The sequence below is a fragment of the Sphaerodactylus townsendi genome, linkage group LG01 (assembly GCF_021028975.2).
Source record: "Sphaerodactylus townsendi isolate TG3544 linkage group LG01, MPM_Stown_v2.3, whole genome shotgun sequence".
Lineage (NCBI taxonomy): Eukaryota > Metazoa > Chordata > Lepidosauria > Squamata > Sphaerodactylidae > Sphaerodactylus > Sphaerodactylus townsendi.
In genome coordinates this window covers 84181293-84209264 of record NC_059425.1, presented here as the reverse complement: position 1 = coordinate 84209264, position 27972 = coordinate 84181293, and the positions used below count along the sequence as shown (strand labels likewise).

At 41.5% G+C, this 27972-nt stretch overlaps 1 protein-coding gene across 1 annotated transcript in view; it reads left to right on the top strand.

Moving 5' to 3' along the window:
* ACTN2 (actinin alpha 2) overlaps positions 1–27972 on the top strand; it is a 76972-nt gene that overhangs the window by 12949 nt on the left and 36051 nt on the right. Inside the window, exons 2-9 of the mRNA XM_048485691.1 lie at positions 5535–5649; positions 6933–7052; positions 9310–9396; positions 13378–13465; positions 17323–17401; positions 17822–17903; positions 22355–22440; positions 27587–27679. Coding sequence (XP_048341648.1) covers positions 5535–5649; positions 6933–7052; positions 9310–9396; positions 13378–13465; positions 17323–17401; positions 17822–17903; positions 22355–22440; positions 27587–27679 — 750 coding nt within the window. The remainder of the gene's footprint in view (positions 1–5534; positions 5650–6932; positions 7053–9309; positions 9397–13377; positions 13466–17322; positions 17402–17821; positions 17904–22354; positions 22441–27586; positions 27680–27972) is intronic.

The window sequence follows — 27972 nt, the reverse complement described above, 5'->3', positions numbered from 1 at the left end:
ACTGCGCCTCCTGGCGGCTGACAAAATAAAAACCCTAAAATATTTTTAAAATACACCTGACTCGCGTATAAGTCGAGGGGGGCTTTTTCAGCACAAAAAATTTGCTGAAAATTTTACTTATATGCGAGTGTATATGGTATATACCCTACCCCTCAACAAGCGAGGCTTGGAATGGCTCGCATTGAAATAAAGTACAATTCAATGAATAGTTGTAAAAGCAACAATAATAAAAAAACATATCACACCATTTAAAACCATCTATATAAATATCCCATTGAACATGGCTGCATCCAACAACCCAACAGCAAAACGATCCAGTGGAAACAATATAAAAGTCGCAAGACATATGCACTAACTAAAAGCCTATTGGAAACTAACAAGGTCCCACAGGGCAAGAATGTCCTCTAATAAATCATTCCACCAGGAGGAGGCCACCACAAAGTCACCCTGGAAGAAGAAATGTGAGTCACTCAAGGGCCAAGCATTACTAAAAGACTGTGTGATAAAGAGCATAGGCAATGTAAGGGACTGTAGCAGGAGAGATGATCCTTTAGGTAGGATGGTCCCAGACTACTTAGGGTTTTAAAGTTCAATCAATCAATCAATCAATCAATCAATCAATCAATCAATCAATCAATGCATATGGCCCTAGGCCAGAATTAAAAAACAAAACAAATCACATCTGCATAACATTACAACATATAAACCAAGGAACAATAATTACAAAATAATATGCTGTTAAAAAGACAATATTAAGATGGATGAAACCTCCACAATTAAATACCTAAACATTGTTTCATCAAAAGACTGCAATTTTTACATACAAGTGCACAGAATTTCACCACAACTTGTGTAATATTGGGGTCTCTGGGTTTTCAAGTTTAAGACTAGCATCTTAAATCTGATCTGGAAACCAACTGGTAATTAATACAGTTGCTTCAGTATTGGCTGTATGTGTGTAGAACACAATGAACTGGTCAGAAGCCTAGCAGCTAGATCACTTGAAGCCTCCACAACATCTTCAAGGGTAGCTCTGAGTAGAGCAAATTGCAGTAGTCCAGCCTGGAGGTGACCATGGCATGAATCACTGTGGTTATATCTGACTGAAACAGATAGGAGGCCAGCTGACAGCCTGGTAAAGATAGAAAAATGCAAATCTCTCTGGGGAAACCTGTTTGTCAAGAGAGAGCAAAGTATCAAGCCATACACCTAAGATCTTCACAGAACCCACTGGTGATAGTTGGACCCTATCAAGAGCTGAGAGCTGACCCAGCCCTCCACAGGCACATGACTTCCATCATTAATTGATTCAGCTACAACCAGCTGTCTCTTTACCATTCAACTATGGCATCCAGACACTGGCTCAAGAACAAAAAATCTTTCACAGGTTGTTTATCCAGCTGGAGGAAGAGTTCGGTATCATCCACATATTGTTGACTTGCAACCCCAATGCTCTAGTGGAACACTGCACCACAATCTAGTGTTTGCCTAGACCACCACACAGAGGCGTATCTAGGCAAACTGGAGCCCTGGGCAAAACCTGAGTTTGATGCCCCCCCCATGGGCAGCCACCTCACCCACCGTGACCAAACAATGATTTTTTCCACCAGGTCGTTTCAAAGTCACCATCACATTATAGAACATCCCCCAACTCACAAATTGGAACGCAGCAATGGGCCATGCCACACAGCAGAAATAATTTTTGGAAAACATATTCAAAATGCTTTCAAAATGTTTTATTACTGCTATGAAAACATTTTGTGGTGTTGTATCTAGTGCCCCCAATTGGGGGAAACAGCATCACTTTCAATGTTATTTAAACTGGGGACCCCAGATTCTCCCTTTAAGGTGGATTTAAAAGGAGAATCTGAGCTCCCTAGTTTAAACAAGTGATGCCGGAATCCACCCCCAAACAGCATCATTTTCAATGGTGTTTAAACTAGGGAGCCCAGATTCTCCTTTTAAATCCACCTTAAAGGGAGAATGTGGGGTCCTCAGTTTAAACAACATTGAAAGTGATGCTATTTTTGGGTTGATTCTCCCGCACCCTGAAACAGCATCACTTTCAATGTTAAAACTGAGGACCTCAGATTCTCCCTTTAAATCCATGCCGAAGGGGGTGGATTTAATAATAATAATAATAATAATAATAATAATAATAATAATAATAATAATAATAATAATAATAATAATAATAATAATAATAATAATAATACAACTTCCTAGGCCTCTGGGTGAGGCTCGAATTGTAATGAAGGCCAACAACCAGCTAAAGATCTGGTAGCTGTGAAATCTACAATAACAACAACAACAGCAACAGCAACAGCAACAACAACAACAACAACAACCTTTATTAGACATTGAGAGAATAAAAGAAAGAAAACAAGCATTGGCAGGAAGGGAGTGGATTTAAAAAGAGAATCTTGGGAAATTTAGGGGGTCCCTGTTGTCAGGGGTGCAATTATTAAGATAGCAGCACGAAAATTTCGGAGTATCTTTGTCAGACCCTACTGATGATACCACCCAGGGTTGGTGAAGTCTGGTTCCGGGGGTCCAAAATTATGGACCCTCAAAGGTGTAGCCCCCATCTCCTATTAGTTCCCATTGGAAACAATGGGGGATGTGGCACTCACTTTGGGAGTCCATAACTTTGTACTCTCAACCAATCCTCACCAAACCCGAGTCATACCATCAGGAGAGTCTCCCAAAAACTCCCAGAAATTTTGGTGCTACTAGTCTAAAATCTGCACCCCCTGCAGGCCAAGAACAGGAAAAACACTGAACATACAAAATCTCCCACAAACGAACCTGCAATTTTGTCACCCACAACAAGGTGGCGCCCTGAGCAGCTGCCCACTTTGCCCAATGGGAGGAACGCCTCTGCCACCACAGTCTAGAACACCACAGTGTACTGTTTGCATGGAAGAACTTTTGTCCCCAATGGCAACCTGCTTAGAGTGCCCCTGGAAGAATGAGGGAAATCATCTCAAGGCAGTAGCCTGTACCCTCAGCAAGGCCAAATGCTTGACTAGGACTAAATAGTTCACGGTGTCAAGTGCTGCTGACAGAGCTAATAAAAACAGTATTGCATAACTGCCTTGATCCAATTGAAGCTGGAGGTCATGCACCAGAGCAGTAAATGCTGTCTCAATCCTGAAATCAGGCCTGGAGGCATGTCATGGCAAAATGTCTTACTCTCCATGGCACTGTGTGAGGTGCTGAATGAAGGTTTCAACTTGCTTTTCTGGCATTTGTTGAATTTTTGCTTCTGTTTGGCAGTGTGGCCAGCTATGTCTTTTTCCGTTTTTCTGTAAGTGAGGTTATCAATCTTGGCTTCTCATTTTCTGACTGTTGTGGATGTGTAGCAATTCCTTGTCTGAGGCCCGGGGACAAGGTAAGTGCAGGGAGGGAGTGGGGGGGGAGAGGCGCCTTGAAGCCGCTGCCGTTCGCACGGCAGCGGCTTCAAGCTGCCGTTCCCGGGAAAGTGTGCTTCCCAGCGCACTCCGGAAACGGCAGCTTCGCGCCAGTTGGACGGCGCGAGGGCGGCGCGGCTGCGATGCAGCTGCGCCCCCTGTGCGAATGGTGGCCTGGGGACGGCGTTTTTGCCGTCCCCAGGCCGCCATATTCTGCCCATGTGGAAACGGCCCCAGAGTGTTTCAAGTTTCCAGGTCTGTTGGAACATTTCTTCCCTGTAGAGGAGTTCAATGTACTGTTGAAGACTTTCAAGGCTGGAATCAATTGGGTGTTTTGGGTTTTCTGTGCTGTGTGGACATGGTCTGGTAGTTTGTGCTCCTAACATTTTAACCCATCAATGGCTAGCAACTTCAGAGACACATCACAGGCATATCTTACTATAGCATTCCTCTGAAGATGCAAGTCACAGATGCAGGTGCAACATGAGCAAAAACTGCCAGACCATGACCACACAGTCCAGAAAACCCTCAACACCCAGTTGATTCTGGCTGTAGAAGCTTTCAATATATAGAGTAACTGGATCATTAATATGGAAGTTTCTTCGGTGCTCTATTCAGGAAAAAATATATTTGAACCCACTGAAATCCTAGGATTTATTGCTTAAATAGAAAATTATCAGGTTGGAACTAGCTGATAAATTAAAAGGAGACGCAACATTTTAAAGTATTTGGTAATGTCCTCAGTCTTCTATCTCTTTAGATAGAAATCATTACTAATCACATGTGTCACATACAGAGACTGCAGTATAGATCAAAAAGATTGTTATGGGCAAGTTAATAGGTGATCTTATCAATAAACTGCTTAAAGTTCTCATAAATCAACTATCCTCCATGGTATATTATAGTAGTCTGTAAACACAGCACAGAATGTGGATTTTTTATGTATTCATTTCTGCAGCCCTCTTTGATTTTAAAAGAATCATTCCTGAGGTTGTTGGACCCATCCAGAAGAACAGCCATGAGAGTCAAGGGGGCTGCAGTAAGGAGGAACAAGAGCAGTGGTTCTCAACCTTCCTAGTGCCGCGACCCTTTAATACAGTTCCTCATGTTGTGGTGACCCCCAACCATAAAATTGGTATATATAAAACATAAAAAGACCATTTTCTGATGGTCTTAGGCGACTCCTGTGAAAGGGTTGTTCGACCCACAAAGGGGTCCCGACCCCCAGGTTGAGAACCACTGAACAAGAGGGTGGTATCAGTCATCCTCCCTCTTCCTTAAGAACAGCTCCGCTGAAGGAGAGAGTAATTTCACCCCATTGTTCCTCCTTGCTCCACATTCCCTCATCCACTTGGTTATTCCTCCATGAAGGTCCCATTATCTTAGAAATGATTTTTATGGGGGTCAATAGGGGTTGCAGGAATGCGAATGTGGGGAGATTTTGTGTGACTTCCATCCAAATGGCTGGATACTAGTCACTCTTTCTCCTTTTAATATTTAAAGCCAAGTCTGTTTTTTTTTCATATGCTGATTGTAATTACCAATTGTTGGCCTGTTCTTTCCAGACTCTCATAATATATTGTACATAATAAGAGCATTTTAAAAATGAACATGCTATTGAATTATTTTATAATGCTAATGTTATTTTTAATTGTTTTGATGTTTTGTGTGCACCACCTTGGGGATCCTGATCAGATGAACATGCAGCATTAAAATGTTTAAAATAAATAAATAATGAATAATATAATATGGAACCCAGCCCATGACAAATTTAACACCATATAAATGGAAATTCAATGGGAAGTGTATGCATCACATATTTCTATAATGTATTCTCTAACAGGACAAGTAAATAACACAATATATTATGTGGGGATGCTTCAAGATATATTGTGAGCACATGTGTGAAATGGTTGGCTTAAGAAATAGTAACATTCTAGAAATACTTGATCTTACTATTCAGTAGATACAAAATAGATTTGTATTTGCCAAGTTGAGATGTAAAGCAATTAATGACTCTTCACAGTAAAATTGATTGAAATCAAGCTTTAACCAATTCTCAGCTGAAGCATAGTAGATGCTTGCTATTTTTTCTAATATTTTCAACAATTGTTACTGCAGACATTTACAGCCTGGTGCAACTCCCATCTACGGAAAGCAGGCACACAGATTGACAATATTGAAGAGGATTTCAGGAATGGCCTTAAACTGATGTTGCTTTTGGAAGTCATTTCAGGTTTGTTTAAAGACTGCCACATCTTCCATACAACATATTTCTAACACTCATCATGTCTTTGTAGGACATACTAAACATTGTTGCAGAACTATTTACAACTGAGTGAGGCTAAGAAAACCACCATTGTCCACATCAATAGGTTGTTCCAATGTACACAGCTACACACTTTATTAATAAACAACCTTTTATGAGATATGAATAATCAACTTATTTCTTACTAGCAATGAAGAAATAGGACCTCAACAAAAAGAGAGGTAGGAGAGTCATAAACAAGAAGCAAAGTCTTACCTACCTTTTAAATTAGGTTTTGATGTACTTTAAGTTTTTCTTTGTGACTTTTGCCCAGCTGCATATTTACAATTATTTAAGGGGCAACCCGATAAACACATAGGAGCAAGTCTAACTGAATTTACTTAGGCTAATCTGTTTATGAAATGAATTGGAATTGGGTTGCAACCAGACTTTTTTGGCATTAAACACATTCCAAATTTGGTTAAAAGAACTACAAACTTAGTATAGTTGTAGTCTGGAATGACAGAAAGTAGAAAAACATTAATTTCTCCTACCACCCACTGATACATTTCTGCAATCTTTGCTGCTGCATTAAAAAACCCCCTCAAAACTTATTTCTGCTAGATTTCTTGAGAACCATCTGGCGTCTGTGTATTTATCTATACATAGCTTACCCCTCTATCAGTTATGGCTGCTTTTGACCAGAATGCTTTTAAACTGCTCAGTGATTCCCTTTATGTAATGAGCAGCAAAATGAATTGAAGGTAGGGTTCCATACAACAAGGTATATAATGATATACTCTCTGTAAAAATCTTGTAATACGTTCTAGAACAGTGAAAATTGAGTAAATGAATCATGGCAATTCCAGACTAAACAGCTAGTGTGAAGGCAGGTTATCTCTCATAAGTCGGAAAGAAATGAATTACATTCAAATTAGAATAAGTGCGAAGAAGACTATTACAATAGTCTACTAAATGTTTAAATTCTCATAAAAATAAAGCTGAAAGATAAATGTGCAAACTCATTGAACTATTTTGGACAGATGTAACAATTTAATTTAGAATTTAGTAGCTACATCAAAAATACTAAAGAGTTAGTCACTTTTATATTTGCATCACTTTTCAGGGTTGGGCTCCAGAATGAATAGAAACCTGTAGGGTTATTTGGTTTCAGATAGCACAAAATGTTGCCTCCTCCATCAGTCTAGCCGCTGGGGTGCCTGCAGTCAGATGTCAGAGTGAATAAATGCATGCCATTTGTTTTTCTACAGGGGAAAGACTACCGAAACCAGATAGAGGAAAAATGCGCTTCCATAAAATTGCAAATGTCAACAAAGCCCTGGATTTTATAGCCAGCAAAGGCGTCAAGCTTGTCTCAATTGGTGCAGAAGGTATATTAGGGGGAAAAACAACAGCAAATTTGGCTGTCAGCCATGAAGACAGAGCTTCTTCTGAGAATCTGCCTGTGTGATGTATTACAGTGCAAAGGTTTGGTTGGGTTCAGTATGCCAGTGAGGTCTGTTGGGAACATTCAGTTCAGATTCTGTCTTCCTTCAAACTGTCACCACTCCCTATAAGAATGATTATTTTATCTTTTAACTGTAAAGATAGCTGTAAAATGTTTTAAAATAGGAGAAAACCTCAGCATTAGTCAGAACTTTTCTCTTTGGTTTATGGCTTAGGCCTGATTTAAACATTCTCCCAAGTAGAACTGATTTCATGAGATTTCCAGAAGCCGTAATTGGCAGACTTGGCTTGCCATGCTATTTGCTCAGAGGAGAGAACAGCAGAAGCATCAGCGGAGAGGGTGAGGGAAAGGTAATGGCTGAAGTGGCATAGTCTTAGGGTATGCTCTGGACTGAGCTGTTACTTTGGACAATGGTCTGATGGACAGTTCCTTACATAGCCTGAGGAAGATTCTTGTTTCTCTGCCATATTACAAGCCCAGCAGATAAGAGTCCAGGCCTGAAGAGCCATGTGATCTCAGTGGGCAATTTCGTTAAAATAGCTGTTTATAATTTGGCATTGTGTTTAACAGTGTGTTAACTTGCTTGCCGATATGATAACCACAAGAAATTACAGATAAGCTAAGAGAAAATGGATGTTCCTAATTATCTGGCATCATGTCCCCACCTTTCTATGATAGCAACCTCTCAGTTTCCTGGCACAGATATTAATAAACGGAGCACCTCAACCAGCCTTTTGAATTAAAACATGACTGTCTTATATCCAGGTACAGGCATTTAAGCATCATGTTCGAAGGATCTTCTGGGTATAAATAAGCACAAAGTTGTGGACCGCTGGAACCTCCACAGTGCATATTACATTTTTTAAAAATCAGAAGACATTACAAGGGACATAAAAACTGAAATTAAAATATAGGCATTCTAATTCTCATCTTGCTTTGCTACTTATTTGTGTTTTAGCCATATTGCCAGACCACTCTGAGCTAATAGATACTTGAGACTGGCACTGAATCGATAAGTATTATGCCTGTGACCCATGTGCCAAATCACTGTACACTGCCTGAACTCATTTGAACCTACACTGTCACCTTCATGTTCAGTTAAAAAAAATCACCTTAAATCTGTCACAATAAGAACAAGATTCAAATAATATTTTCCTTTCTCTAGCTGCAAACAAAAACTGAACCAAATGATTATGGGGAGGGGAAGTTGAAGTATCTATTAGTGGACTGATACCACAAATGGTATGATGCAAATGTCAGGAATGAAGGGGAGTTTGCTTGAGATGAGCATGGATTCAGTGGCGGCGAACCTATGGCACTCCAGATGTTCATGGACTACAATTCCCATCAGCCCCTGCCAGCATGGCCAATTAGCCATGCTGGCAGGGGCTGATGGGAATTGTAGTCCATGAACATCTGGAGTGCCATAGGTTTTCCACCACGGGTTAGGTTAACTGTCAGGCTTCTGTGTTCTCTCCCTCTCTGACTCACATGGCAAGCCAGAATTGAAGATGGAAGTCTTCAACTAACTTCAGTTTGTCATGATTGGCTTAACACAGGTGGGAATAATGTGATGAAGTAGGAATGGGAGAAGAGCCTTAATGGCCTCTCCAAATCAGTGAAGAGAGATAAAGACATTTGAACTGGTCCTTTGGCTTCTCTGGACCCAAATTAGACAAGGGCACAATTAACAGGCTTCATTCATACTTGCTTCATTTGGCAAACACTGTTTATTTAATTGGGCTTTGTTTTTATCTTAAATGTATCTATTTTAATTTTATTCACTATATTTATTTTCTTTTCCACGTATATATACAGCTATTTTCAGAAGAAGACTGCTAAGAAAATAGCAAATAACATAACATTGGTTAAAATCAACAGCTTGATAAGGGGTGAACAAAGGTACTATTCCTAGCACAAGAGTATGAAGTAGATCCCCAAGGCTCAAAGCCTTACTTTCTTTCAAGTAGACCTGTTCAAGATGGTTCTACAATAGTCAATTGCTTTGTCCTTCAGTAAAGTGTGAGTGGACTCTGGAGATGTGACATCTTCAAAAACAGTGGTTTGTGGGTTTTTTTGAAAAATTAATTGTGAACAAGTAACTGTGTGTAAATAAAATGACCAAATTGAAAGCATAGTAGGCATGTACACTGCTTGAAATGTCAAATCTCTTTCCTTAGAAATTGTTGATGGTAATGTGAAAATGACCCTGGGTATGATTTGGACAATCATCCTTCGCTTTGCTATTCAAGATATTTCAGTAGAAGGTAAGAAATTGCTTCACAAAACAATCTTCAAATGTTTTGTCAAGGTGTGTTGACTAGAGCTGACAGTTTGTTTATGCAAATGATAGCTTTATTGATAACATTAAATAATGATGTGTCACTTGCTGTTGTTGCAGCCAGACTGCTCATAGATAAATGCTTAGGATCTGGCTCCCTACATTTGTTGGTTTGCTTTCTTCTTTAGTTTTCCTTCCTTAGGCAAAAGATAGCGTGGTTTAATATTTATAGAGTCCTGGACTAGGAATGGAGAGATCCCACTGCAAATCTCCTCTTTCCAATGAAGCTAAAATAGTTTGGGGTAGTCACTGTCTCACGTTTGGCCATGAATTGACTCACTTCTGCTACAGTCATATGGCTGCTTGCAATATTCAGTACATGTGCAGTCCTGCAGAAAGACAAATAATGCCCCTGTGATGTTCTTCTCCCCAAGTGCCATGGTGTCAGTTAGGGGTATCCAAACATTTTTGGTATTTTTTTTGTTTGGGTTTAATAGACCTAGAAATGTTTTTTAAAACCCCAAAAGCCCCCCCCCCCCCGATATGGTTTTTTGGATTTTTCAAAAAATTGAAAATGTTCAGGCCTATTGAACCTGACCCTCAAAAATTCTATGCTGCTTCCAAACCCATGTGAAGTTGAGAGGCAGCAGCACAGAGCTGAATACTTGGCTCAGTTGAGCCCAGCATTCAGCTCTGCACACCACCTGGTTCTAGTGTGCAGCGCCCAGCGCGCCCCCCCCCCCCCACAGTTACTTTAACAAACGGAGCAGGCTTGAGAAGAGGCCTGCTGCCTGTGTTCCCTTCCAGGAAGTCGTTTGGACTTGGTGGGAATTACATTTCCCAGGGTCTCCTGGGAAGTAGTCCCCAGCAGGTCGTTTCAGCCTGGAAGGGAACACAGGCAAGGCCTCTTCTCTGCTGCATTTGTTAAAGTAAGGGGGGGGGGGCATCGCAGGGGGAATCACTGACTCACGTATAAGTCAAGGGGGGCATTTTTCAGCCTTAATAAAGGGCTGAAAAACTTGACTTATCCGCGAGTATATACGGTAATTCATTATTCAATGCAATATTTCATAAATCAACTGTTTCCTGTAGTTCCTTTGTTGATTTTGGTACTCTAGGTAAATGTATTATTCTAGGTAAATTTATTTTAATATGATTATGCTGTAGCAATTGAATAGATTTTTAAAAAGATGTCCCGTTCCACCTGCAGAGTCCCTGTTGGGGACTCTGGTGCCAACCCGCCTTCCCTTGTCCGGGCGTCAACACTGAACCCTGCAACCCTGCCCCCTGCCGAAGCCGCATCCTCCCCACCTGCCCAGTTCGGGGGCCGCTACGTCCTCTTGAAGCTGCAAGTGGCTCAGCCGAGCCTCCTGGCCCCCAGCTGCCCCCGCAATGGCCTCCTTCCTCGCTTCCCCTCTGTCCTCCATCCGGGTCTCCCTGGCAAGTCTGGGGAGGGGGTTGCTCCCACCCCCGGACAAAAGAAGTATATCTAGATTATTCTCTTTGAATGTATGTTCAAGAAAGAGCATTGTTACGTAAATTTAAGGAGGAGGATTCCATGTATATGCCTCTTGAAGGCTTCCATGTATATGCCTCTTGAAGGCATGGTTCTATTGAGGAATATCCCCCCCCCCCCAAGTGCTTTTGAAGAGCAACAGACATGCAGCTAATATATATAATGCAGCTAATATATATAATAATAATATTATATATATATATAAAAACTGGCAGCACCTTCAGTAAGTGATAGTCTGTGCCAGTTCTCAGCCTGAATCCACAAACTCCTGCTATTGGCAATGGCAATTATGGAACAGGCACCATTGACAGCAGGGGCGTAGTTTTAAAAAATGGTACCTGGGGCTTGCCCTGAATGCTGTGCCTGCTCCCAACAGCTGGGCTGTGTGTCACCCCCAACAACTTTGCTTCTGCTGCCTCTGCAAATGGTGCCTTTAAAATGTACCTAACTTCTATCCGAGGCGTGACCAGGCTGGCAAGACACTGGGGGCAGGAACATGCTCCTTCCCTGGTCTTTTCTCTGCCCCCATTGTCTTACTGGCCTTGGCATGCCTTGGATAGAAGGAATGTTAGTTGAATTTCAAAGGAAAAGTGCCTTTAAAATGCAGCTAACTGTCCTTCGTCCAAGACTTGCCACGGCTGGCAAAACACTGGAGGCCAGCAAGAATGGCCTTGTCCCTGCCCCCAGTGTCTTGCCAGCCTCCATGCACCTTGGATAGAATTTTGGTGAATTTTAAACGCACCAACGATTTTTTTTGGGGGGGGCTGGTGGACGAGGCAGTGGCCAGAGCGCCCCCAAACACCTGGCACCCAGAGCAAGAGCCCGCTGGTCCCCCTCACTATGCCCCTGATCTCTTAATGTAAGTTGACCAGGCAGAATACAAAACAGTTTCCAGCTGTTTAAAGGTACTTCTGTTTATTTCTTACATTTTCAGATTAGCACACAAACACTGATTCAGGAATGAGGAAGCAGCTCTCAAGACTCTGGACACAGCTACATCACACATTTTTTTTAATGGGCACATTAGTATCAGTTTTATTGCCATGGCCTCTTGGACCTGGTAGTTAGTTAGATGAGAATGCTAAGAATCCTTATCTAGACAGTGAGGCCAGCAATTGTTATATCTGTAGGGATGGAAACAGTGATATTCATCTTCGGTTTTCTGAGCAGGCCCAATGTGTGCCTGCACAGAAGACACTCGATGAACATCAGTTACAGGTAAGTGCAGCCCTGTTTTTTATCAGTACAACCACAAAGGAAAATGGGTTAAAATGCTGTTTTAATTGGTTTTATATCAGCTTAATTTGGCAGCGTTACAAATAAACTGAGCTTTTCAGTTTCATATAGTGCCTTTTCAGTTTGAAAAAAAATGGATGTTGCTGTCATAGAGCTGAGCTGAATATGATAATAATGATCACCCATAGGAATAGCTGCCACGGGGACATCTGAGGACAGAAGCCCCGTGAGAGTCACATGGGGGGTGGGTGGAAAAATCACCTCCCACACTTCTGGGAAGGATGAGGGGTGTGGATGGGCCTCGGCGCAATGTGCGCACACCACCCGGGCCAAGGCCCGCCCAGGTGGCATGCGCACATTGCACCGAGGCTCAGCCACTTCTGGGAAGGAGGAAGGGCATGGCTGGGCCTTGGCACAATGTGCATGCACCGCCTAGGCCAAGGCCTGCCCAGGTGGTGTGCGCACATCGGACCGAAATCCAGCCATGCCCCTCCTTCTTCTGAACCTCTGTGCCCCCGCCCCCCATTTACATGAGTTCAGTCAGCTGCTTTTTGCAGCCTGCTGGGAAAAGCAGCCTGGCGGGAACTACACTTTCCAGGAGACCTTGCAAGCAAGTTGGGGCTCACAAGGTCTCCTGGGAAGTGTAGTTCCCACCAGGCTGCTTTTTCCACCAGGCTGCAAAAAGCAGCCGGCTGAAGTCAGGTAAGTGGGGGGGGGGGCACGGGGTGGGGTACTGCAAGAGGATGGGGCTTGGGTCCATTTTGCCCTGGGTGCCATTCCCCCTCCCCCCACGCCACTGTGACCACCTCAGATATTCTGAGACTGATTGTTTGGGATGCAGGAATCATTGCGCTTTTATGTAAGATCATTTCCTTCTTGTTTTCTTCTGGGATCACTTGTTTTTATTAATCCACCACTGCCAAAAAAGAGATTTGTGCCAAATTCCAAATGCAACATGAACGTGTTGAAACTTGGGGCAAATTTAAAACTAAGCATAAGCAAGTTGGTTAGTCTCAACATAAATTAAAACTCTGCTAAAGAATTTTGGAACCACATGCATTTTCTACAAAATATTTTCTGTTAAGTAACATCCTTCCACATTGGTTCTTGGTTACCCATCAGCTATCTGGCTGTTGGGAACCCACCATATTCTGACTCTGATTTGAGGTTGTAGTATATCCCTTATACATGTTTTTTTTTTGGTGCTGTTTTTAGAGACATCTGCCAAAGAAGGACTGCTGCTGTGGTGCCAGAGAAAAACCGCACCTTATAGAAATGTGAACATTCAAAACTTCCATCTTAGGTAATGTTCATAATTTCCAGAAATGAAAATATTACTAGCTATTTTGCACCCAAATTTTCCAGTTTCACAGGTGTAATGAAGAGCAGACCTTGCAGTTTGACAAATGGCCACTTCAGGAGTGGTATGGTTCTTTCCCAAACTGTTCCATTAATATTAGAACAGCAAAATCTCATGGGAAGATGCAACAGCTTTATTTATCTGCCTCACCATTCCTGGGAGAAACAAGGCTCATCTAGACAACCTGACATGTCACATTTATGCAAAACCAAAAAACAGAAAGGGAGGAGAGAGGTCCCAATACAGAAGTTAGGACAAAGGAAATTACAAAGTTAAGACATCTTACAAAATATAACTAACCATACATAAATATAATAAGTAAATATAAGTCATGATGATCATCTCATATACTGAGAACTTGCTGGATCATTATTATCTCTTTTCATATTACTACAATGGCAAAGGCTTTTCATTGATCCCTAGTCAAGATTTATGTGACACTCTCTTGTTTCTAAGTAATGAGAGGGTTGAAGGTTTAATCAGATTGAAGACCAGTTTTTGAAACAAATATTACCTGGGAGCTCATGTTATGTGACTTATGTAACCCTCAGAGTTACGGAACTTGAAAATGTATAATCAAGTGGTATTTTTAATACTGTTACATACTGTTCTGTATGGCATAGTTATTTAGCCATTCATTATATTTTGTAGTGTTGTTGGGACATATTTTATATTTGATATACACTTTTGGATTTTTGTGTTTGTCACGTGAAAATATGTACTTATATTTATGTGTGATTATTTATGTATATTTTGTAAGAGGTCTTAACTCTGTAGTTTCCTTCCTTTTTACTTCATGACACATGGAACATCAGGAACTAACATTCCCCTGACTTTGGGACTGGATTCTGTTTGTAAACATGGCACAAGGAGAGGAGAGACTTCAGCCCCCCCACCTCTGCACAGTTTTCTCAAGGGGCCACTCCCCACTTACCTTGTCTGAGTGCAACCCCGCAGCGACCCCTTGTAGAAAAGCCTCCGTGGCTTTTGACAACGGAGACATTTGTTCCCCACTCATTTTCCATTCAGGAAATAGCGCGGGGTTCCACATCACGAGTCAAAGAGGCAATCGAGCGTTCTGATTGGCTGGCACGTGTGTGCATCATTTACACGTGGGAGTTGCAGCCAGCCGAAGGCGGGGCTCCATTTTGATTGGCTGACCCGAAAAGTTCGTTTGGATAAGCTGAATGCATTGTTTTAAGACGTCTGCACATGCTGACGTCACTACCTGTTGCAAATTGCTTGGGCAGAAAAATGAAAGTAAATATCCGTTTCGGTTTACACCGCCGACAACCCTGTGCTCAGCAGCACTTTGCCAAGCTGCAAAACAGTGGAACCCGAGCAAAAAAGAGCAAAAAAAGAGCAATGTTGGCACGTCTTGTTGTGCACACGTCTCAGTTTCTGAGCACTTTCTGACGGGAATACCCTCCCTAAACAAAATGGCGGGTCCTGTTTCCTGATTGGCCGGAAGCTGCGCGTCAGAGCGAATCAGCCGCGCATAAACAGCCGAGGTTCCCCACCCCCCTGCGGCACCTGCGGGGGTTTTGAAAATGTTGCTCTTTTCAGAGAACCTAATTTGCCGCGCGACAAGGAGGTGGGAGAGCAGCAAATTAAGGGCAGTGGGCACTGGTGACGTGGGGAACGTCCATCCTCCTCGTGTCTTTTAAAGAGGTGACCCCGCGGCTTATGGTGAGTGGGGAGTGGCCCAAGATGAAATGGCCATGGAGGATAAAGATCATTCTTCCTCTACTCCAAACTGGCAAGCTAAATCTGGACTCAAAGTGTTTGAGAATGTTAGTTTCCTGATTTTTCATGTGCCATAAGTGGGGCTGATTTCCCCCCTCAGATATTCTACTTGCATGTTATCTAGTTGAGCCCTAGGTAACTACACTGTTACCAGCATCATACTGTGGAGTCTAAGGGGATAAGCCACAGTGCCCCTCCTGCAGTCAAAGAATTGACTATTTTGTAGGTCATTGGTGGAGTTTTCCTCTTTAACCATGAACTCAGTATGCAAAAATTGAATATGTGTTGATGCAAGTAAATTAATTAGTGTTCCAAGTATTAATTCAGTGACAAAACATCTGCAAACACCGGAGCCCAGATATCCTTTCAGGGGCTCGTTACAATAGCAGATGTACTATACCCTAAAAGTGTAAAACCATGAAATAAAGGAATAATTAATGACCGGAAATTTTTCAGTGTCAGTGAACAGTGACAGTAAACAGTGTCAGTGTTTGCTGTATAGGACCCCAAGGACAGGACAAGAATTGTCTTTTATTGGAACTAATTATGTCAAGTGAGAATGTGCAAGTGGTCATGAAACTCGCCATTGGAATAAATAGAAAGATAATAGATTCTGAGTTTTATGTATTACAGCAAACTTTAGGCAAGCGGTTGAAAGGTCTGAAATTAAGTTGTCAGACATTTACGGTATTATATTGTAAAAGAGGTAGGTTCATATTTAAATGGTTAACTCCAGATCTATCTAGAAAAACTATGCTTTGTTACATATGAGTTATCAGTTGTAGGTAATTTTGGGTGTGTGAATGGATGTTTTAATAGTACTTTCAAATACTCAAAGAGGTTCACGTACATGCTGCTGCTGCTGCAGTCATAAGCCTGTAAGGTGGGTCAGTATTAATATCCACCTGTTTTAGATGGGGGGCTGAGATTGAGAGAAAATGTCTTGCTATCTGATGAATTCCTGGCAGAGGTAAGATTTGAACCAGGGACTTCCTGATCCATAGCTTAGGCAAGCATGGTATAGTGGTTAAGAGCAGCGGACTCTAATCTGGAGAACAGGGTTTGATTCCCCCTCTCCACCACCTGAGTTGCAGACTCTAATCTGGTGAACTAGGTTTGTTTCCCTGCTCCTACACATGAAGCCTGCTGAGTGACCTTGGGCAAGTCACAGTTCTCTCTGCCTCACCTGCTCAACAAGGTGTCTGTTGTGGGGAGAGGAAGGGAAAACGATTGTAAGCTACTTTGAGACTCAAAGGTAGAGAAAAGCAGGATATAAAACCAGCTCTTCTCCTATACACCACAGCATATCAGCTCCAATGCCTGGTGGGCCTAATATTCTGGAACATTAAATATTTTTATTCAGTGGTATCTGAAGTATACTGAATGTTCTGTATTGCTGGCTTATCTTGGTACTAGTTTTTGTGTATGATGGTTTAATAGTTTACTTTTCTGATGCATCTCGAGGGTGCCTGAGTCTATAGAGTCAGAACAACAGTCTATCTAGCCCATTGTCTTGCTTTTGTAGAATCCTGCTAAATGAACATGTGGTAATGGAGGCATGGGATTTATTTTATTTCTTGTATAATATGTTCCTAATAATTCGTGAAATGATATTCATCTTCTTGGGAAGTTTTGCTTATGCACATAACATATTTCTTTTTCTTTTAGGGGACTTGATAGTTGGTGCCATCTGTTATGTTGATTAGTGTGCTGCTTTTTAATGGGGTGGGGTTTATTTATATAGAGCCAAATTAACTAATAATTAATTGATTTTAGTCTCTGGTTTTATTGTGCTCTATCTATGTTCTGTTCACCGTCCTGAGCCCTCCGGGGGAGGGCGGTATATAAATATAACAAACAAACAAACAAACAAACAAATAAATAAATAAAAACTCAGAATTAATCCTAACATGCTGTGGAACCACAGAAAATGTCATGAGTTATCATTTCTGAACAAATCTGCAGTTTCTGCATGCAGTAAGATTCTGAGCTGCAATACAAATTGTTACATCATTAACATCTTTCCATTTTATTTTTTGTTCCTTGCTATGAAGCTGGAAAGACGGACTTGGCCTCTGTGCACTCATCCATAGACACCGACCTGATCTCATTGACTACTCCAAGTTATCTAAGGTCAATAGTCTGGATGACACAGCATGCTGGTTTGCAGTGATTTAGCTCACTTCCTGGGTGCTTAGCATGTTTCCTTAATAGTAAACGGGGGTGTAGTAAGTAACCTGAAATGAACTTCCTGCCTGTTTTTGTCCCAATCTTGTGGGATGGTCTCCCTGAGGAGGTAAAAAGTCTCCCATGCTCCTGGTTTGCCACAAACTATGAATTATTCAAGGCTTCTCTTTGCGAGCAATAGGTTTCTGTGGGCTGGATCCCATTGTGTAATTTTGCATCATTTTCTTCTAAGTAAACAAGCATAAGGTCAGCCAGTCTCATTTTGACTCTGCAGTTGAGGAGGCAGCTGAGGGAAATATCCTGTCACCTGGTTCGGAATTAAAAATGTATAAAATCTGCTAGTAGTGTTTCTGTTTTTTTCTGCAGGATGACCCACTGAGAAATATAAATCTTGCCATGGATATTGCTGAAAAACATTTGGATATCCCAAAGATGTTGGATGCCGAAGGTGGGAGTTACTTTGAATTAGCAGAAAGCTTAACGGATGGCAACTTTTCAACCTCTCTCTCTCTCTTCATGGCTGAGGGATATTTTTCCAAACCAAAAAGTGTTTTAGTCAATAGTTCCTCTGTCTTGAAAAACATAGAGCAGGAAGGTCATCAAGTCCTACCCACTGCACAGTGCAGGAAAGTCACAACTATCTCTCTTCCAGTGACCCCTGCTCTGTGTCCAGAGAATGGAAAGAAGAAGAAGAAGAAGAAGAAGAAGAAGAAGAAGAAGAAGAAGAAGAAGAAGAAGAAGAAGAAGAAGAAGAAGAAGAAGAAGAAGAAGAAGAAGAAGAGTTTGGATTTATATTCCCCCTTTCTCTCCTGCAGGAGACACAAAGGGGCTTACAATCTCCTTGCCCTTCCCCCCTCACAACAAACACCCTGTGAGGTAGGTGGGGCTGAGAGAACTCCGAGAAGCTGTGACTAGCCCAAGGTCACCTGGCATGTGTGGGAGTATACAGGCTAATCTGAATTCCCCAGATAAGGCTCCACAGCTCAGGTGGCAGAGCTGGGAATCAAACCCAGTCCCTCCAGATTAGATACACGAGCTCTTAACCTTCTACTCCACTGCTGCTCCAAAAACCTCCAAGATCCCTGACCAATCTGGCCCCAGAGGAAAATTCCTTCCCCAAAGTGGTGATTGGCATTACCCTGGGCATTTAAGAAAGGGCTATGAGAGTCAAGCACTGACTAATCCCTTCCTCACATGATTTGCCTAAGTTCACAGAATCATTATTGCTGTCAGAGACCATCTCACCTTTACTTAAAAACCTCCAAAGAAGGACTACACACCACCTCCTAAAGATGCCTGAGGAACTGCTCTGTCAGGAAATTCTTCCTGATGTTTAACCAGAAACTCTTTTGATTTAATTTCAACCTGTTGGTTCTGGTTTAACCTTCTGGGGCAACAGATGGCATATCGCCTCTTAGTAATCTCCTCTCAGGCTAAATACATAAAGCTTCTTCAACCTTTCCGGATAAGACGTGGTCTCCAGACCCCTCACCCTCTTTGTTGCCCTCCTCTGGACATGTTCCACCTTGTCATCACCTTTCTTAAACTATGGTGCTCAAAACTGAACACAGTACTTCAAGTGAGGTCTAACCACAGCACAGTAAAGCTATACCATCACTTTGTGTGATCTGGACCCTATGCTTTCGTTGATGCAGCCCAAAATTACATTTGCCTTTTTAATTACTGCATCATACTGCTGACTCATGTTCAGTGTATGGTCTACTAAGACTCCTAGGTCCTTTTCACATATTCTACAGTGAGACAAGTCTCCCCATCCTATAATTATGCATTTGATTTTTCTAACCAAAACTTTATATTTATCTCTGTTGAAATTCATTTTATTAGGTTTAGCCCAGTTTCCATCCTGTCACGATAATTTTATGTCTTGACTCTGTCTTCTACTGTATTTTCCAACCTGCCCAATTTAGTATCATCTGCAAATGTAATGAGCATCCCATCTATTTATTCATCCAAGTCATCTGTAAAGATGCTGAGCAACACAGGACCCAGGACAGATCCCTGAGGCATTCCTCTTGTCACTCCTCTCCAAGAGGATGAGGAACCATTAAGAAGCACAACAATGTATATTTTGACTTTATTAAAGTCATGTTGCCAGCTGTGAATAGTTGACATAGGCTTCCACTTTGTGCTCATCACCCTCCTTCAGCTGAAAGGGAAACTTGTATGTGTGGCAGTTGCTCAAAAGCTTCAGAAGTAAGGCTCTGCACTAACAATTGATACAAAAGGTTGACTTCTAGGGTTGCCCTTTCCTTGGCTTCACCCACTTAGGAAACAAACAGTGAATCTGTGGGAATTTTTTCCCCTCAAGTCTTCCTGTATGCTGAAGAACACTAGCTATTTTCTCATGGAACACTAACATGTCCTAGGATATCAACTGGGAATTCCTGAATGAGACATTTCTGATAGGCACCTTTTTGCTTTAGTGGCAGTAAATCTTTCTGTTTGTTGGGCTTTTATTTGCGTCACTTTATAGCAGTTGTGTTTTGGTCTAAGGAGTCATGGAGATGCTAATTAGCTCTGAAGCTGGCCATTTTCCATAGGGAAATTTCTGGCACTCATGTAGCTTGACCCAGCTAGAATTAGCACAGATATATAATAGTTAATAGCGTATTTAAAATGTGTTAGTAAAGGCACTGAATACAGGCTTTTGAGATTAGCATCTGTACAAATAATTAATACATATTCCCTCCTATGCTAGTAAGATGTTTCACACAGAGATAATTCATGTCTACAAAAAGATTCTTTCATTATGTTTTCTATTACTATTATGGGAATTTCTAAGGCTTGTCAAAGAAGGAACATCTATTGTGAAATGTACTGTATTATAATTTAATTGCTTTTAAAATCTCCAGGGCCCTTTTACAATGCCTACTTTTTGTTATCCTTATTATGCCTGACTTCAGACTTGTAGACAAAAAAAAAGGATCTTGAAGTGTTCTCTACAAAAATGTTGTTTTTGCTGAGGGCAGAGAAACATGAAAAGAGTTCGTTAGGTCTGGAAAACAGGCAACCAAATATCATAGAATAATTGCTGGTCATAACTTTAGTGATCTGTATGTGATATCAGCAGACTTTAGGCTTGTAATACTTAAATGTGGCTTGCAGAATTAGCCACTAGAAAGTACTCAAATAAAAAACTGGGTAGTGTAAATGTATCAGAATAATAAAGAAAAAAATAAATGTGCCATGTAGGTACTTCTTCATGCAAGACAATTTGTCTTTCATTTATTTGTATGTGTCTCTGGAGCAGCAATAAGATGGTGTGTTTGTCCTTGTAGACCAAGTCTTCTGTGTACTACAGCGTGCAGTAGGGTGAATTTAAGAATGGTTGGTTCATAGTGTTTGTACCATGTTATCATACTGTTGCCAAGGTTGCCAGCTCCCATTTCCATTGCCGCTCTGAGCAGTGGCAAAAGAAAATATTTTTTTACAAGGCAGTCAGACCAAAGCATGATGTCATTTCCATGAAAGAAGTGGCATGCCTCTCAAGGAACCACTGGAAACTATTGTATAACCATAGAGTTTCCAGAGATTCCTAAAGGGAATTAACATTACTTCCAGGGAAAACCCAGATTTACCATAAAAAATTTGGTGATGCAGACTAGGGTTGCCAGCCTCAAGGTAGGGCCTGGCAAGCTCCTAGAATTATAACAAATGTGCCTTGGAAAAAACCACTGCTTTAGAGAGTAGACTCCGTGACATTATACTCTTCTTTAGTCCCCAAACCCTACACTTCCCAGGCTCCTCCTCTTATTCTCCACAAACTTCCAAATCCAGAGTTGACAACTGTAATGCTGACATTCAGGACATGGGCAGAGAACAGAGCTGAGGCCTGTTGGTACAGTTGCCAGCTCTGGGTTGGGAAATTCCAAGATTTAGAAGTGGAACCCTCTTTCCACCCTCTAAAGCAGCCATTTTCTTCAGTGGAACTAATCTCTGTAGTCTAGAGACCAGTTGTAATTCTTGGGTATCCCTAGGAATCACCTGAAAGTTTGCAACCCTCTCTGCTCATATCATCTCACTGCCCCATGTTTGTTGAGCTAGTGTGACTTGTATTTCTGTTACCATTGTGGAATTGTGAGAAGTTCCACCATGCCTGTTATCTTCTGCGATTTTCTATCGCTATTATCTCTTTTTGATGTCTTCACATCTGACTGTTTGATAGATTTTTAAACACATTTTGGAAATTTTAAGTATATTGTTCTAAAAACAGACTCTCTTCTTTCACTATTCTTTATTGTTTTGTAACATATACAAAAGAGCTCCCCCCCGCCCCCAAAATTGCTGCCTATGTCCATACTGTTTCTTAGGAGGAATTGTGTGGTGTAATTCAAATGCTGTAATTCATTTGAACCACTAGGGTTTGAAAGTGTGGATGCATATACTAGAACCCCAACATTACCTTTCTTATGCGAGTCCTTGTAAAAATCACATCCATGTGCCATCTCATATATGTTTTCACAGAAATCATATACTGTAACTTGCAACACAACAATCCAGAAATGCAAGCATTACTCATGCAAACAATCTTTTCTGTGCAGATGAAAGTAGACTGATTGAATTTAAGAAATGCTGCAGTGAAAAAGAATTATATGAATTATTTCCTCAGTAATATATTATTCATAATAGCAAAGAAAATACTGTAAGCCCTCCCCCACCCAGACTCTCACATTGAGTTCAATATTTGTTTTTTCAGTCAGCACGTATAAATGTACCAGATGATTAATTTCAGTTTTGCAAAGCCTGGAGTGTGGTGTTGGAGGCAAACACTTGCCTTGCATACAGAAAAGAGAGTAGGATGACAGTTAACTTATGCTTTTCTTTCCAGCGCATGTTTTTCTGCTTCTTCCATTCACTTTATTTTACCTTTTCTTGTAGATATTGTGAATACTCCCAAACCTGATGAGCGAGCTATCATGACTTATGTTTCCTGCTTCTACCATGCTTTTGCTGGAGCAGAGCAGGTATTCATTTTCTGTCTCCTTTGAGTTGCTGCTTTCTTCTGTGCATTTCACTGGTGTTCTATTTGCCCACAGGATTTTAGTCTTTAACACAAATACATGCTGAGTAAGATTGCCAGGATTTTTGGAAACAGAATCCACTTTTCACCTTCATACTGTTACCTGCACCTTGGTCATCTCTGGTTTTTGTGAATTAGTCAGATACATTTGCAAGTAACTCTAATGTTTTACAAAAGCAATTGCCACTTTCCTACAACAATCATAATACTGGGACACAGTATTATTTCCTTTTAAAAGGGCAGAGAGCAAAATTGTCCACTCACTGCTCTTCACTGACTAGACAACCAGAAGGTCAGATAAACTAGATTTGCAGTGGTTGGAGCACCAGATTAGGATCTGGGAGTTGCGAGCTTGAATCCACAGTGTGCCAATTTCCTGAGTGACCATGAGCCAATTGTTCTCTGTCAGCCTAATCTTCCTCAAAGTGTTGTTTTTTTGAGGACAAAATGAAGGATGGAAAAAATGATGTTGCAGTCAACTTTGGTTTCTCACTGGAGAGAAAAGCAGGGTCTAAATATCTGAAAAAATGTGTTAATTTATAATACTACATTACCCTCTTTTTGTTGCATAGATAATTTAAGGTGATGCTTTTCAAACTGGTTTCCAGGGAATGATGTGGAGTTTCTGAAGCTGATCAGGGGATTCACACATAAGAAACACAACAATAACAAAAGAGTTTCCCTGAAACACAGCTTGTGCCTGGTTCCAGAAACAGAGTTGTTCCAGGGATGTTCCTATTTTGCACAGAGCTGCTGTGAGGTCCTCCAAGCTTGTGATTAAGCCCTTGTGTGAACTGATACCACAGAAACTTTTGCAATGTGACCAGCAGCATGGCAGGGCCGCCTTTTTTAAAAAAGTCGCTAGGTGGACCAGAAGGAAGACTCCCTTCTGAAGTCTGCTGGGCAGAATCCTATCCCCTGGCCAAGCTAGGTCAGCACCAGATTGGCCAGCTGAGGAGATGAGGCACCAAGGGCCCTTGCTACAGAGCCTTGGGAAGGCCCTCTACTACCCCAGGCTGCTGTTGAGTCTTGCTTGCTCCTCTACTCTTGTGGGCCCGCAAACTAAGTCACAAGTAAGTTTTGTGCCCTTGTTTCTCCTGTAAAATGCACCCAGTGATGGGATTTAGCAGGTTCGCATGACTTCGGCAGAAACGGTTGTTAAAATGGTGCTTGTAAACAACCAGTTGTTAAATTATTTGAATCCCACCACCGGAACTGGTTGTTAAATTATTTGAATCCCACCACTGAATGCACCCCTATTTTGCTGAAAAGATAGATGTGAAATAGGGCAAATATTCTCCAGTTTAAAGAGAGAGAGAAAGAAATCTTGGAGGCTAAAAACTGTAAATTAGCTAGAACAGTGAGAAAACACATGCTTGAAGATTACCACAAAAACTTAAATCCAAACTACCAAGGCTTTTCTACACGGACAATAGAACAACACTGTACAAAAGGCTTCACAAAATTACTTGGGCAAATTATTTGGGACTGTGCTCTGTACTGCTGTTTGTCGGATGCTGTGGTGGATCCCATTGTGTAATTTCACAATATGATTTAATGTGTCATATTAATACATTGTGTAATTTCACAATATGACTTAATGTGTCATATTAACACTTATGCTTTGCTTCTGTTCCGTTGTTTAGTTTTCTGATTGGTTGTACAACCCAAATCCTATTTCATTGTTTATTTAATGTTGATTATATTGACTGATTCTGTGAATTCTGCCTTGAGTCCCAGTGAAAAAGAAAGACTGAAAATAATGTAAATAAACAAACAAACAGTGATTTAAAATTTACATCAAGACAGCATTGTCAGTAACCTTATTTCTAATGAGAACAGCTATTCCTAACCTCACTGTGGTTTGGCTTTGGGCTGTCATCATGTAGCCAAATTCCAATGTCTTCACGATGATACAATTTCAGCAAGTTGTCTGTGTGAGCCCAGCCTTGATTGCTTTCAAGAAAAAGTATTTTTTAAAAAGACACTGGGCATTTATGCAGTTGTGGTCTCCTTCCCATTGAGCGTACATTCACTTCAGATTGGATTCTCAGTTATGCACACTTTTCCCACTCTTCAAAACAAATTGCACTCATTAGAGAATCTCTGCAGTTTCCCAAACCTGGTATAGTGTGCCCCCCCCCCGCCCCCGCAGGGAAAGCGAACAGAATCAGCACTTATTTTGGTTTCTCCAGGTTTTTCACTCCTCCTTGCTTTTTCTGCCCACCCAGCAGCAGTTCCTCCCACTCTCTGGGCCAGCATTACAGAGAAATCTGAAGGGCTTCTTTTAAAAAATAATAATAAATGTAACTGCTTTGGGTCTATTGCTTGAAATTAACATGAGATGTATAGTTTAGAAAAACAATGCTAGACCACAGATACGCCCCCCCCCCCCCAGGCGGAAGGCAACCTCCCAAGGGGGAGGTTGCACAGAAAGATTCATAGTTTAGAAAAACAACGCTAGACCACAGATGCCCCCCCCCCAGCGGAAGGCAACCTCCCAAGGGCGAGGTTGCACAGAAAGATTTATAGTTTAGAAAAACAACGCTAGACCACAGATGCCCCCCCCCCCCAAGGCAGAAGGCAACCTCCCAGGAGGGAGATTGCACAGAAAGACCAAGGAAAAAGCAGGTGGGCAATAATGGTGGCTCTGCTGCAAGTGAATCCTTGTTCAAGCAAAAAACTGTGGAAAAACACTGTGAAGCAAACACCTGCATGGGAAACAGTAAGTGCACAAAAGCCCACAAAGTCTTTAGGTTGAGGGAGGGGGGAGCAGCTGGAAAAAAATAGGAATTGTACTCAGGAAAATAAGCAGTCATAAAATTTTTGCTCCCTACAACTTTTGCTATTCTATTTGAAAAATATTATGACCAAATGTTGCTTCCCTGTTTTTCATCTTTTTATTTAGTCTTTTTTTTCATTTAATGAAAATTCAGACGGTGTCCAGATGGTACCATAATTAGAATTACCTCAACTTAGCACTATTTCCTTTGAAAATTCACAAGCTCAGGAGACAATACGTTATTTACATTGCCATTGACAGAGATGAAAACCAAAAACCAACGAGTAATTTATCAAACACACTGGAGTGTCATAGCTGCTAATGATCTTCACAGTCTTATTTCCTGCTACCCGTTTACTAATTTCTGAAAATAGATTTTAATGGAACAAAATTAGTACTGTTACTATTGTAAATTGGAACCACCAAGAGATTTAGGAATGCCTGTTAACCCAGGGAACAAGGCTGGAGGTAGAATGTCGATTTCTGAATGTTGCTAGGACTGAAGAATGAAAAAGGTGGGTCAGTTGATAATTTCCCTGCTCTCTGAAGACTGACTCTGAAGCATCTGGTACCAGCTACTTCCACAGTAAGCTGAGCTGGGTATGTAATTAGCTTGCATCATATAATCTCTTTGCTCTTATGACTCCATTATGTCAGCTGCTATGCATTTTTATTCCCAAATCAAAGAAGCTTATTTTTAAAATGCCTTTCCCATAATTGGTATAATAAATTTAAAATGTTGACTTTCCCAGTAGACCTTCTGCAGTAACCAGAAGATAATAGCATACTCCCGCCCTCCCCCCCGCCCACCAGTGCAAGAGCAGAATCTCAACCCTATGATCAGCCCTCAGTTCCAAAGGGATACCTAAGAACAGCCCTGCTGGATCAGGTTGCTTAGGCTCAGGATCAGTGGGGGCACAGTGGCCAAGGCCTTCATCTGATGTTGTCTCCTGGCACTAGGGCTCATTCCGCACATGCAGAATAATGCACTTTCAAACTGCTTTCAGTTCTCTTTGAAGCTGTGCGGAATAGCAAAATCCACTTGCAAACAGTTGTGAAAGTGGTTTGAAAACGCATTATTTTGCTTGTGCGCAAGGGGCCTAGGATTCAGAGGTCTATTGCTTTTGAGTGTGGAGATTCCCTTCATATCAGTCAGTGTAGCTAATAGCCATTGACAGACCTCTCCTGCATGAATCTGTCTAATCCTTTTAAGTCAGCCATCTATGCTCATGGCCATCACTACCTCCATTGGCAGTGAACTCCATAATTTAATTATACATCGAGTAAAGGAGTAATGCCTGTTGTTGATTCTGAATTGACTGCCCATCAACTTCATTGGGTGTCCCTGAGTTCTAGTATCATAGGAAAGGCAGGGGGAGGAAGCTTTCTCTATCAATTTTTTCATCCCATGCATATTTTTATAAATGATCTCTTTTCTAAACTGAAAGGTCTTAGGCATTTTATGTATGTGGTGCTCACCACATGGCTGTGTACTTTGCAGTGGGTTTTTGCCATAAGATTTATTTGATTGGGATTTTCTGACTGTGACATGTCCACAGCTGAGCAGAACTGCCATTTGGCCCACTCCTTACCTCCTTGTTTAGTCAGACTAGGAGGAACTACTTAGGGGTGGACGGGGAAAGCCAGGAGGAGTGAGGAAATCCAAAGGAAGCAAAAGTTATGTTGAGTCCCTTCACTTTTTCTTCACTTTCCCCTAAAAAGTCACACTTTAACTGGTCTGACCTGGGAGCGCAGTGAGTTCTGAAGAGGGGGACATCTGTGCATAATTGAGGGAATTATGGGAATATATGCTGAATGTATGCTGAATGCGAAGGAGACTAAATGTGCTTAATGGGCCTCAGACATTTTTAACTGATAGGAAATGTGCTCCAGCCACTTATGCCCAAACATAATTATCTGGATGCCCAAACATAATTATAACAATTTTTTTCAGGTATATGTGTGGACTGGAAATATCCAAATGCACATCCCTAGTTCTAAGCAAAGTACCTTCTCATGATGGAGAGAGCCATTTCCAAATGGGCATGCCTTGCAGCTCTATAAGTGAGGCAACCTGGGATCTTGTGAGTTCTAGGAAACTGCTCTAGTGAGTTCTAGGAAAGGCAAGATTGACTCTTTCTTTCAGAGACAGAGAAAGTGAGGGCCAGGGAACACTTTGCTGGGCTCCATGGCACCCTGTGGCGGCCATTTGGGGTTCATTGCATAATATCAACCAGGACAGGAAACTAGATAGTTTTGTGCTTTTCTCTGTAATGATGTGCACTCATTTGCATTGTTTGTTTTGCAGGCAGAAACAGCTGCTAATCGGATTTGTAAGGTGCTTGCTGTGAACCAAGAAAATGAAAAAATGATGGAAGAGTATGAAAGACTAGCAAGTGAGGTAAAGAAAGCCTGACAGAACTGGGCAGTTATTGTTCTGGTGATTAATTATAATTAGTCTGGATGAGCAATTCATTTAATTTATTTATTGAACACATTACTAGCCCTAACCCAGGCAGGAGCAAAACAGAAAAGTTGCACATCTATTCAGTCCAGAATTGTTAAGAAGCACATGGCTATCTTTATTGATACTGCAGGGAAGGCCTGGGACAGGCCTTCTTGGACCATGCCAGGGAGCACCACTCAGTCTCTCATCTTCCTCCTTGCTGCCTAGTTGCACTTTCTGTGTGACTA